This window comes from Ascaphus truei, chromosome 2 (assembly GCF_040206685.1).
Source record: "Ascaphus truei isolate aAscTru1 chromosome 2, aAscTru1.hap1, whole genome shotgun sequence".
NCBI lineage: Eukaryota > Metazoa > Chordata > Amphibia > Anura > Ascaphidae > Ascaphus > Ascaphus truei.
In genome coordinates, this window is record NC_134484.1 from 19,615,539 (window position 1) to 19,629,586 (window position 14,048).

The 14,048-nt window shown below is 43.1% G+C and overlaps 1 protein-coding gene across 1 annotated transcript in view; it reads left to right on the forward strand.

Moving 5' to 3' along the window:
• The first annotated feature begins 4,840 nt into the window (after window positions 1-4,840).
• Window positions 4,841-14,048, forward strand: part of LOC142476069 (uncharacterized) — a 166,995-nt gene continuing 157,787 nt past the window's right edge. Inside the window, exon 1 of the mRNA XM_075581639.1 lies at window positions 4,841-5,139. Within this exon, the coding sequence (XP_075437754.1) occupies window positions 4,993-5,139 (147 nt within the window). The 5' untranslated portion in view covers window positions 4,841-4,992. The remainder of the gene's footprint in view (window positions 5,140-14,048) is intronic.

Here is a 14,048-nt window from a genome sequence, read left to right on the forward strand (position 1 = left end):
GAGCTGGTCTCAAGTGTGGGGGGAGGAAGGATTAGTCTGTAATGTGACATTTGAAGTTTTTTTCTGGTGGTGGGGGTCAATCTGGGACAATTGTCTTGTGAGCCTTTTGTAGGCCCAGGAGTTCCAAGGTTTTCTTCTCCCAGTTGTGGGGGTCACTGCTGCGCAATGAAAGGGTATTATTAAGATCTGATAACATGGCTGGAGGGTGGAGGCGGGGAAGGGGTTGATGGCCAGCTTTCCCCTGGGTGTGCATTTGTTGAGAAGATTAGTGCTACTCTGTCTAACAGGGAACATCTATTTTAGGGCCAAGGTGGGGTTGTTGGCACAAAAAGCAGATGCAGAGGGGCGCATGTGCCCGGATCATTTATGGACTCTGGGGTTAGAGGAATGATGGATGTAATAAGAAAGTCTTTGAACCCAGCAAATTGGACGTGATACGTGGGGGCTTGAGGGGAGTGGTGTGAATTTATTAAATACTTGGGAGCACTGCTGGTGTATGAAGATTAAGTTAGGAGTATGGTGGTATATGTGTGGGGGCTAGCGGCTCCATGATTGGTGGATATATTCTTTTTCTTTAAATTATATGAGGTATGGCAGGTAATATATATATATATATATATATTTATTTTTTTATAAAACAGATGCTTTTGGAATGGAGAAGGGTAACGTTTTCTGGGGGTAGAAGACAGACGGGCATCCTTCTTGATAGCATTGTTTGGGGAACTGAGGGTTGGAGAGTTCATTCCGGCTTCAACATTGAGGCATAGGGGTTTGTGGTGCAATGTAGTGGTGCTTGAGCAAGCAGCTGTGAGGTTTTTGGAGATCAGATTGGATGGATCAGCTGGGGTCTGTTTTTTTGGTCTTCTTAGCGGCTATAAGATTTGTCCAGTAAGTGTTGGTAGGTATTTTATGGTTAGTAGGTCACAGTTCCAGGGTCTGTTTTTTTATTAATTATGATGGTGCCCTCCTTACGCGCTTCCAGTTCACCCAAGGTTTTAGGAAAGTTTGCAGCAGTTAGGAATTGACTTGGCGGGGTTTGCGCCTCACTTTTTTAGGATAGGTGTGGCTAGGCTGGCTTTAGGGGACCAAGTGATGAGGAAAAGTGGTAGGTGGGAGTCGCAGTGCCTTAAGAGTTACATTTGTGGTGACTGGGAGGTGTACTAAATACTCGTAACATGTTGTCCCTTTGTCTAGGTTTTTTTCTCCTGTAGAGTCTGGGTATGCAATGACTCTTACTTCAAATTGGCTGAGCAGAGCGTGGCTTGTAGGCCATAAGGAAAGCAGCTGGTCTATCAGGGTCTTTGGCTGTGGTATCATGGTTGGGCCTTTGGGTAAAGTATGTATTGGACTCAAACGTTTCTGGAGCTGCTAAGGAGGAAGAGGTCACTTGCAGATTTAGCTGTGTTAATATTACATGCAGTGGGAAATGATCTGGTCAGGGATCAGACGTGTTGATTTTGTTTTTCGCAAAAAAGAAGGACATAGCTCAGATTTATTTGGAGTTTAGTCCTTCAGTGGTGGTTTGGTCTAAAGTAGTGGCTAGGCAGGTGTGTCAGGGAGCAAGGGAGGTCAGGCATGTGGAGAAAGGAAGGAGGAAGTTGAATAAAGGGGTGGTCAATTTTGTCAGGAGTTTGGGGGGAATCTCTTTGAGGCACAGGAATCTGGAGAGCGAGTGGTCTGGTTTGTACAGGGAGGATGGTATTCATCTATCGGACATAGTCCTTGACATCTTTAATATGGGTCTCCAGGATAGGGTGGAAAGAGCTTTGGGTTTGGTGGAGGATCAGGCAAATTGTAGGGGTTACAATTTCCCAGCATGTGGCGATGGGGTAGTGCTCAGATTGCACGTGGTAAGGCTGGGTCAGCGATCCAGTTTAAAAAAGGTGGGGAGCGTGTTGCTGGACTGTGCTAAGGCGGCCAGCCTAGTAATGTCCTTCTGGTTTGGCTGGTCATATTTATATATATTTCCTGCTAGGCTTGTATGGCCGCTGGGTTCGTGTGCGTGATAGGCAACGCACGTGGATTATCAGGTGTGGGTGCAATCTGACGCTGCTCTTATTTTGGCTATGTTATTCAATAAAAGCTGTGGCCATTTTATCGCAATTTTCGAGCGCATTTTATTGGGTTGCCGATTAGGTGGTTAAGGGACCTGTGAGAACTCGAGACGTCATGTACTGTAAGTAGACTAGCTTTCTATTAATACCCATAAGCATAACCTTAAATGTATCTATAATAAACCCTACCTTCTATCCATATGCCTAGTGATCCTAACATATTCATATTCTTTTGCAGAGAAATTGCATCTAGCTTTCATTCTATAACCTTACACTGTGTGATCAGCCAACGATGAAGGTTCTTGATGCTCAGTTATTAACAAACAAGTTAAGGTAGACAACCGTATGCCATCGCATTTACAACAGTAGCTCAATCTAAATATGGCCCATTAATGACTACTTTCTGATACCTATCTTGCCTAGCCATATCTTAACACGGTGTAAATATTTGCACCCTGGCTAATGTAAAACCTCTTTTTATAAAATCTTAATTATATCACTGAATCAAAAGCCTTTGCAACATTCAAATGAGTTACATCTACTGCACTGCTTCTGTATGTAAAATATGTCATAAAATTCTAGCACTGCCAATGCCTCCGAAAATATATTATGTCATGGGTGTTTACCAAAGTGTATTATTGGCAGTGACATGTATAAGTGGTTGAATTTTGGCGATTAACGCCTTTTTTTTTTTTTACACTAAAATCCAATACCTATATGTATTTATAATTATTTTTCTTAAAGTTAGCTTTAATAATAAAAACACAAGACCAAAGTACATCCTAATTCCCTGAAACTCAACATTTCATCATTAAAAAATCCTTTCTTGTTACTTAGAAATAGCAAGAAAACTTTGTAATGATAAAATGTTGGGTTTCAGTAAATTTGAATGTGTTGATAGGGTTTATTTATTATAAAAAAATTTTATCACTATTTTGGTCACTTCTCAACAGCCCTCCAGTAAATCAGAAACGTGTATAATTGCAAGTGCTGTTTGTGCAGGGTGATCTCTAAGGCCTCGGCCAGGGTTCCTGCTGGTGTGCGGAGGCGCGCTGAGGCTCAGGGATAGCGAGTGCTTTCCCTGGCCTTAGACAGCACGCCGTCCGGGGGCGTGTCAGGGGCGTGTCGGCGGGCGGGCCAGTGACGTCACGGAGCTGGTTTGCCCTCTTGATTTTAAAATTTACCTAAGACCTACGCTTCTGCGCGCTTGCGGAAGCGTAGGCGAGCCCCTACTAAAGCCGCTCTCATTGCGGCTGTAGGGGCTCACAGGTAAGTACAAGCACGCCTGAAGCACGGTTACGCGCTGACCATGCCCGAGGCCTTACAATAACACATGGAACTTGATTACTATTTTTGGAAGAATGGAGACCACCTTTTTAATGGTTTAAGTTCCCCACCCATCTACTTCCGGGTATTCTGCTAATAGCAAGGTATAAAAGAGACATCATTTGGTAAGTCAGAGAGTCTTCCGCCATGAAAGTGAAATAGAGAAGCAAAGGGGTATTTCATTTCAGGGAACATGGTGAGAAAAACTAATTCAATTATAAGTTAGGACTTGACTGATTTAAGGTTACCTAAACCTAAAACCCCAATTTACATGAAATATGAGAAATAACAGAAAAAGTGCATGTCTTTATGCAGCATGATATAAGCAGTAAAAAAAATTATACAGTGGAATGTCAAGTTCAGATTAATGATTTTGTATGTGCATTGATCTTCTATTTTTGGCTTCTTTAGTCCCACCTCAACACCTCTCCAGTAAATTATAAAGAAGTAGTATTTGTGCAGACATGTTGAGTTACCTTTATTGGCTAACTGATCTGGACAGGCTAAGGTTAAAGAAAACACTTCATTGACAAACACTCCCCCAGACCGAGAAGTAAAGGGAAGTAAAGGGATTTGTACTTCATTTCCAAATCGGTCAAATTTTTTGCTTTAAGTATGGTTACATTTGCTTAAGGAGACCATGAAATCAGAGTCAGATAACCCGAGCAGTTTCATCGTTTTTCAATACTAAAACCAAACAAATTACATTTTGGCAAATCACACACACACACACACACCTTTCTACTGTAACTCACAAAAACATTGTTTCTAATACATAGCAACCAGTTTCGTACATGAGCCTAATACTGTGTGATCTAATCACAGCAAAAAATGTTCTAAATATTAATCTTTTTTTTTTTTAAACCGGTTTGTTTAGTTCACACAACGTTCCATTACTAGACATATTGTATTGCATTTCTACTTCATGTTGGGTATGAAGATGATGCCTGAAGAAAAGAAACCAGTGATATTGGAATGCTTGTACAGAATACTAGTAACAAACTTGTTGTTGGTCCAATAAAGTATCAAACTATCTATTTCTCTTAGTTCTCTTTCAAATGCAAATTGTGCATGTCATATCTCAATGTGAATTTTCTTCTTTTGCTATAAAATTAAACTCATTTTTTAAATGAAAAAATGAAGACATCAGTGTATTTTAAGTAGGGTATATTTCTTAAGAATGTGTTTGAAAACTCCTTTATATTCAAGAGTTAACCTTTTGAATCTGAAGAGAAAATCCTTTCAAAGTGCAAGAAAATGCCAAATTGCCTCCACCCCCCATTACAAGAAGCTGATGCCAAGGAAACAGGGATACAAAGGAGGAGTTAGAAAAGTCTAGCCAGAGCCAGGGCTGATGTGTCCCCACTGATTGGACGTCTGTGTAAATAGAGTGAGAAAAAAAAAAGCTGTTTCTACCTCCTACTAAGAGAGAGGGAGATAGAATTGACATCAATCACACAGGCAAACAGCTTAAGTGAGAGACGGGCAAAAATATATATACTGTATAGAACAATAATTCAGCATGATCTCACTTTCCACCAGGACAACTGGGTGAATTGGGTAAAATACTTTACAAAAAAAACAAGGGTAAAAAAAATAAAAAATCCAGAAGATGTCAGAACTGGAGAGGAATTCCAGCAATAATTTGGATTGTGGCAGTAAAATCGTGCAGCTGGCCAGCAGAGGGGACTGGATAACACTGGAGCAAACGCTTAAAGGCATCGAGAGAGGGGATCTTGGCACCTTGGAAACTGATCAAGTGGGTGATGTAACTAACCTTTTACTAAATGGATTAACGTAGCGATTATGTCGCGTTGTTCTACCGTTTGGCTGTAACCTGTATGTGGCTTCTGAGAATAACCACTTATGCTACGGGAGAAACCTGCTAACAGTTTATTTTATGTTGAACATAAATAGTTTGAGGTTTCTGGTATTTTTTTAAATCTGTGCATTAACAGTTAGTAATGTCTGGAAATTGTATCACTTTGCTACGGCAGAGAGAAGGCTTTTCCCTTTTTGTTACTCACCTTGTGTTGAGCAACTTCTTGCTGGTGTGAGTGGGGGGGGGGGGGGGGTACTGAAAAATGGGGGTTAGGCACGAGAGAGCCATCCTGAGGAGCGCAGGGGCCGGGCGGAGGAAGGACAGGAGGTAGCCACCCAGAAGAACAGAGGGTGGGCAGGAGAGAGAGCAATCCGGAAGAGGTGAGGGGCGAGCGGTGGGTGACAGAGAGACACTCAACTGGAGGAGCAGGAGAGAAAGAGCCATCCACAGGGCAGGGGGCTAAAGGGAGAAAGTCATTTGGAGGAGTTGGGGATGAGTGGTAGAGAGCCATTTGAAGGAGCTGGGGGTGAGTGGTAGGGAGCCATTTGGAGGAGCTGGGGATGAGTAGTAGAGAGCCATTTGGAGGAGCTGGGGGTGAGTGGTAGAGAGCCATTTGGAGGAGCTGGGGATGAGTGGTAGAGAGCCATTTGGAGGAGCTGGGGATGGGTGGTAGAGAGTAATTCGCAAGGGATAGGTGAAAGAGAGCTATTCGGAGGAGCTGGGATGGGTGATTGAGAGCCGTCTGAAGGAGTTGCGTGTGGTGGCTTTTTTGGTTGTCTGATTGAGTGTGACTGGGGTTATGCCATTGGTAGAGAAATGGAGATGTCTGCCGTGTGCCATTTGTAGAACAAGAGAGGGGGAGTAGAGCTTTGGTAATTTTTGTATTATAACAAATGACAAAATGTTGCCTATAATAGTAATAATTCCTTCCGGACATGGTATGATGTGGCCATTAATGCCAGGGTTGGTTAAATGCCCGCGGTAACCTCCACCATCCTGGGCTTTAATGGCATACCTCTGTCCTGCGGGTTTATTACTTAATTAAAAAGTCTTTAAAACCAGAGACAGAACATAAAACACAGACAAAGCTCAGTTTTAGCACATCCAGTGAGACTCATACACGGTACAGTGCCTAAATATATATGTATAAATATCTAATAAGTAAAATGGTCTTTTAGTTTGACATTTTTGGCCAAAATTGTTGTAAGCCCCTGAGCCAACGGCACGGCAGACCACATTTCAGGGGTTCCTAACGCTAATATAAATTCTTAATAACCTGTGTAATAACAGGAAGAATGATTTATTGTAAATCTGTCAATATTAGTTGCAAAGTTCTAAGTTCTGACTGAAGCTTTTATTAACCTGTACATTACCAGGAAAAGCACTCTGTATTAGAGATGTCACAGCCAAACTGCAAGCAGGCAAGTTCCCCTGAGTGGAAGATGCTATGGAGTGAGCCCATAACCATTTAAATGTGGGAGGGGGTGAGCTTCAATTAGGAAGGAGGTTGCCACCCTCCAATCAGCCATGACTAGCTGGACAAGAATTGTAAAACATACTGGACACCTAACAAGCTCCTATTAAACCCCCAAAATAACCACAACATATATATATAAGCATATGAGTGTCACAGAGGAGTGCTACTGAGCATGGCAATATATATTTAAAACCAGAGACAGAACATAAAACATAGACAAAGCTCAGTTTTAGCACATCCAGTGAGACTCATACACGGTACAGTGCCTAAATATATATGTATATGTTAGGTGTCCAGTATGTTAATTAAAAAGTCTACAGGTTTCAGAATGCTCGAAAAATCTCAAAGCTGTAAACTCCAACTCAAGTAGCAGCAAAAACAGGACTGCAGGTAAGGAAGAAGCCCTAAAACTTTTCAATTTCAGATTCAGACTCAGAATTTGCATCCGTAATAACATACAGTAATATTAATTGAATTGCAAGCCTTTTGTGTTCAGTGTACAGTTATTAGTTGACGCATACAGTATATGTGATCTCTAATGTCCGGGGCAAACATTACCTCTTTGTATATGTTTGTACATGTCCGTCCTCATTTGTATGTGACATACATAACTCTGTACTCCCATTGTACCGCACTGCGGAATATGTTGGCGCTTTATAAATAAATGATAACAATATTTGACATACTCCTTTGCATGTATGTTAACATAACTGGGCTAATAAACACACAAAATCCCAGCAAGCTCAAGAAACCCCAAAACCCACAACATAATATATGTGTCCAAAAGGAGGGCTACAGAGTGTGGCCAAATGTATACAACAAAACACGAAGAAGCCCAATGCTACATCAAATATGACAAAATTACACAGTGAAATACTTAGATATTCTCTTGAAAACGGATCATTTAGTTAAACCCTTTGGCCAAAGCGTTATAAGCAGGCAAGCCACATCAAAACATGACCATTAGCAGGCCCTAACACTACCTGATCCCCCCAAATAGAGGTAAATGAGAATTTTAATCAGGTAGTGTTAGGACCATGACCAATGGTCATGCCTTGATGTGGCTTGCAGGCCTATAATGCTTTGGCCAAAGGGTTTAACTAAATTACCCCTTTTCACGAGAATATATAAGTATCTCACTGTATATTTTTGTCATATTGGATGTAGCATTGGGCTTTTCTGTCTTTTGTTGTAAACGTAACTGTGCTGACAGCAAATATGACCGGCGGTTTAACATCAATTTTGTTGTTAGGTAAACACTGTTCAACCAACCACTGATCGAAAATGTTTTTTATTCATACGGTGTGTGCTGGACGCGGAATGCACAGGGGCAAAGATTCCTGGAACAGACGGCTATTGTGCTGGGAGGCTGACAATAGATAGGGTGAGGGAAAAATTGACCCATTCAGTTATTGTAATCGGACCTGAAGAATATAATTTTTTTTGGTCCTTGGAGTCTAGCCATTTCCCATTGCATTAAGCTTAGCACCTTTTGCGAGCTCCGCGGAATCCTATTGTAATTCGTTTCAGGGCAAGAAGCCCATGCAACATGTTGCTTTATTCAACAATGCATTGCACGCCCATATATATTGATCCTTGCCAATGCATAACAAATAGAAGTGAATATTTATGGCTTGTGCAGAATCATGGAGGTGAAGCTTTCATATAAATATTTGTTTTACTCTGTGCCCAGGACATACTTGAAAACGAGAGGTAACTCTCAATGTATTACTTCCTGGTAAAATATTTTATAAATAAAAGAAAGAAAGAAATAAAAATATATATTTTCAACCTGTGTTTCTGTGGAATGCAGGAGGTTACGAAAGGTTCCCTGAGGGAAAAAAAGATAATGTCTGACAATTCAAGAGACAATCATTGTATTGTTTCCTCATAACTTTTCGAAATGGTTAAATTAAAAATAAAAATAAAACTAGCAAATGTTATACTAAATTGTTAGCTAGTATAGAAAGCTGTTACAGTATAAAAATAATATCAACTATTAGCACAGCATTAGTATTTCTCCATGCATAGGAGAAGCAGGCTGGGGGTCTGCAAAGTCACACTACATTTTTAAGGCTGTAGTGTTACTACAATACATTTTTAACCCTGCGAGTGCTGGCAGCACTTTTTGACCAGAATGTCACGCTGTGATGCTGCATAATGTAACTGTTACACAATAGGAGGGGAGAGTCTACGAGCCTATCCCAACACTTGTAAAGGTTATACTGGGGTGCCTCCTTCTGAAACTAATAGGGGAGACTGCATTTAGAAACTGGGTCAAAGATACCCTCTGTGAAATCCCAAATGTACCTGATTTCTATTCTTACTCTCGCATGACATAATACAAATCTCTATGTCAGCACCTGTAGGTGATAGAGCTAACATTGGGAATGTGGTTTAAGATGAGGAAATACCCTCTTTCAATCCGCCCCCTTCCCCTCTCCCCTCTCCCCCCTCCCCCCCAATTTTTTTTTTTATCATAATCCCTTTCTGGTATAGTATTTTCCCCATGGAAATGTAAAAACTGCCACTGGCTCCACAGATAGAGGTGTCACTGACAATGACTTCAGGCTTTGGAATGGTACACGGTAAGGCTGCGTTTATTGTGTCGGCGCCCGTGCCGAAGAAGAAGAATGGGGTGCACAGTCGGAGATAATACACAGAAGGCTAGTAAGTTTATGGGCACATGTGGTACAGGGTAAAACACACTCTTACGCGTTTCACACCGGATGATAAAGAGCAACCCGGCGTGAAACGCGTAAGAGTGTGTTTTACCCTGTACCACGTGTGCCAATAAACTTTTCATGGAGCTTAGTTACTAGCCCCCTGTGTATTATCTCCGACTGTGCTCCACCATTCTTCTTCTTCTAAGCCGAGAAGGTGCTCATCCTGCTTTAAAGATCCAGTCGAAGCAATACATATTGGAGTTAGCATAAAGCAAAAGACATGCAGGAGTGTAGCACCTGTCCCACCATAACTACCATTTGTTTCATAGTTTATAGCGTTTTTAAGCTACAATTTCAAGACAATATTCTGCATAGTGCCTGCTGATTTTGTCAGCGGCTGTATAAACGAGCCATATAAAAATGACGGAAGAATGCTGCCGTGTTTGCAGGGCTGATGTGCGTTTGGATTGGGTTATAAGGCATTACTGGGAAAATTAGCAACATTAGGGAGAGCCTGCACAAAATGGTTTGAAATGAATATTACTCTTAGATTGAATAGTATTTGACAGGAATGTACACAATTAGGATTATATATATATAAAGGAGAATACGATGTTGGTACTTTGTCTTTCCATACAGTAGGTTGTAGCCTGACTTATTTTCCTCGCTGCTGGGGAACGCTGCGGGAACCTGAGCGCAGAATCCCCTCACGCTGGGGATTACATAGAAACATTGACGGCAGATAAGAATCACTCGGCCCACCGTCTTGTCCCATTTTGATCTGCTGTAAAACCTCAGACCCTATTTGATACTTTGCTTTCTTTCATATTTAGGATATCCTTATGTGTACCCCAAGCATCTATAATTTCCCTGACTGTATTAGCCCCTACCACCTCTGCTGGGAATCTATTCCACCTATCCACCACCCTTTCCTTGAAGTACTTCCTTATCTCCCCTCACCATGCCACCCTCCAGTATTAGAGCATGGCCAGTGGATCTAGCACTACCCGTTCTCTGAAATATGCTTCCCTCTTGTACTTTGTTGAACCCCCTTTATATATTTGATAGCCCCTATTATATCCCGCTCTCCCTCCTATCCTGTAAGCTGTACATATTAAGGTCATGTAGTCTTTCCTGGTAAGTCTTATGCTGTAGATCATACACCATGTCCTTCCAGAGGCATGGTCTCCAGAACTGAACACAGTAATCTAAAGTGGCATCACCATCCTCTCTTTATGCTGCTAAACCTCTCCCTATATTGTACAACCTAACATCCTGCTGGATTTCAGCATTGCTTTGTTATATTGCTTGCCTACTTGTAAGTCTGCTGAAATAATGACCTCCAGGTTCCTATCCTGATAGTACCATTAATCCTGTATTCTGCTTTAGGATTTTTGTCACCCAAATGCGTTATTTTGCACTAGTTGGCAATAAATTGTAGTTGCCACACTCTTGACTATTCCTCTAACCTACCTAAAATCATTAGTCTGTATGTATGTCTTTATTTATATAGCGCCATTAATGTAAATAGCACTCCACAGTAGTAATATACGTGGCAATCATATAAATAACAAATAATACAAATAACAGATCATGGGAATAAGTTCTTCAGACATAAAGTAACATTTGGAAAAGGAGTCCCTGCTCCGAAGAGCTTACAATCTAATTGGTAGGTAGGAAGAACGTACAGACACAGTAGGAGGGAGTTCTGGTAAGTGTGTCTGCAAGAGGCCAAGCTTTATGTATCAGGTGTATAGTATCAGCCACAGAGCTACTCATATGCTTCGTTTAGCAGGTGTGTTATAAGGTGGGTCTTAAAGGTGGATAGAGAGGGTGCCAGTCAGGGTTTGAGGGGAAGGGCATTCCAGAGTTGTGGGGCAGTCAGTGAGAAAGGTTTAAGGCGGGAGAGGGCTTTAGATACAAATGGGGTAGAGAGATGATATCCTTGAGCAGAACGCAAGAGTCTGGATGGTGCATAGCGAGAATGTCATGTTGTCTATCTCCCCCTTCCTCTCCCCCCCAGTAAATAACCCTGTTGCTGATCTTGTGTCATCTGCAAAAGGCATAATTCCCCTCAAAACAATTTGTAACGTCACTAATACAGGTATTAAAGAGCATCCCTTCATATATCTAAAACCTACGTTTTTGTATGGTATGAATGTCTTTATACTAAACCAGTGTTCCCCAACTCAAGTCCTCAGGGAACCCCAACAGGTCAGGTCTTAAGGATATCCCTGCTCCAGCACAGGTGAGCCAATCAGCGGCTCAGTCATTTTGACTGAGCCACCTGTTCTGAAGCAGGGATATCTGTAAGACCTGACCTGTTGGGGTTCCATGAGGATTGGAGTTGGGGAACACTGTACTAAACCATACTAATTGATGATGACTGGAATAAAAGTTACATCTGATACTCTGTCCTCTTTGGTATTGTATTATTGTATTGTATTTTATTGTATAACAAAAAGAACGATTCCTGCGCTCCTACCAATTAGGCTAAAATAAAATATTCTCATGAAAAAGAGTATTTTGTTAAACCCTTTGGCCAAAGCATTTGTAAGCTGCATAAACGGGTACCTACACTATATATATATATATATATATATATATATATATATATATATATATATATATGTAGCCAGGTTCCCCCCTTGCGCACTCGCCCCCTCCTTCTGGTATGCGAGCGCGCGTTGTTAGTTGTTAGAGTGAGTTCCTGTTGCTGTGCTGCCTCTGTCAGTAAGAGGCACCTGGAGGTCTGCAACATTGTTGCGGTAGTCTGAGGCAGAGCTGTGAGTCTGGCAGCACAAAGCAGACAGAGAAAGGCAGTGGGTGACTGGAGCTGCTAGGGGAAGGAGGTAGGGTGCAGGGGTCTGTGACTCTCTGCACTAGGCCAGCAAGTCCCCTAGGCCGCAGATAGCCCTGAGTCATCCCAGCTGAGTATTGTAGGGACAGGCCCTAGGTTAGGGACCCTGCCCCATTATATATTTGCTAGGAGTGTATCACGGCCATTGCTCGGATTGCTAAGAGGGAGCTGGACTATCTCCACGGAGGCCCAGCTAGCGTGACTGCGGCCTGCTGGCAGCAGACAGACCCTAACTAAGGTAGAGACGGTGCGGAGCTGTATGGTGATATTATCCGCGCTGGAATTCACCCCACGCGTAGGAGCATATCCCGGCGGATCCAACCCCAGTGATATAGCGGCACCCGTGGCTGGAGCCCGGGCAGGTAACCTACACCCTCATGTGCACCAACAAGGCCTATCAACAGACATAGTGACTGCGCAGTCCCACACACATATTGGTACAGGTTCTGGGTGTGCGAGACATTGGGTTGGAGCACTGGACACGGGGTGGGATCACTCTGGGGAGGTGGTAGCGTCCGCCGTGACGCCTATGTGTTGATGTTGTATTCATGCTATGCCGGTAGTAAAGGTATTAGTCATTATCAATTCCGTTGTATGTGGTTATTGAATGTCCTGCGAGGAACTACTCCCCCTCTGGTGGGAGCCATCGCAGGTGGAGGTGCTGCACCCATTGTACGTAGTTATCCATAGTATTGTATTGCCCCAGGTTCCCCGTGGCGGAAGCTCGGCTCTCCTAGTTACAAACCAGGTACAGCACCACCCTAGTCCGTAGTCAGATACACCTGCCCACCTAGATCTCACTTAGGGTGGGGGTAGGAGGGCTACATTTGGAGGCGCTGCTGAGATTCAGACCTGGGGTGCCCGAACTCAGTGAAAATGTCGTTAGGTTACACGTTACCTTCCAGCCAAGAGGTGTACGCGTGGGCGGTAAAAAGGCAAGTCCCGCCCTCACAAACCCTTGCTGTAGGACAAGTTCCCGCCAATGCCTCATCCTATGAACTATGTTTAATCCTAATGCAGTATCCAGGCTTAGAAGATGCCAGAATCTTGGGTCGCCGCTCCGACCCAGACGGGTCATGGTGCACCGTATTAATCACTGGGGGATGTGAATTGTCGCCAGAGCAAGGCCCATCCAACTTGCGGTTCCACGGGGCCCTCAGCTCAGGGTGTCCTGTTATATATCCTGAAATGCCGATAAAACCCGAACCCTGTAGCCCCATTACAGACTTGCTAGAGACTAGTATGTGCATGTCCCCGTCCCCACCCGAAAGTATATGCGGGGATGAGGCCAGTGTATTATCCTGTGCTAATTGTTGCTCCAGCAGACGGAGCTCCAGTCCCAACCTCAGCCCCAGTAGAATGGGAGAAATCCAATTACTAGCCCAGGCCATCCAACAACTGGGTGGGCCCAAGCACGAATCCCTTTCTTCTCAGCCATACCGCAAGTTAAAACTCTTTTCAGGGGTAAAACCTACCCCCACCGGTGAAGAGGCTTTTGATGTGTGGAAGGAATATGCTTCACAGGTACTGGAAGAGTGGACCTGTCCTGATGAGGTGAAAAGACAATGAATCATGGAGTGCCTGCGCCCGCCTGCGTCCACTACCATCAAGATGTATAAAGATCAGCATACTGAGGTTACCGCACACCAGATGATGGAGTCTCTTACCCGAGTATACGGTAAGGAAGATGATGTGAGTGAGTTATGGACTAAGTATTACAATCTCCGCCAGAAAGAGGGGGAAGACCTATCAGAGTTCATACAATGGATCCAATTGCTCTTGTGGGATCTACGTTCCCGCCAAGTCATCAAGGCCTCAGAAGTGAATGAGTATAGGCGCACTC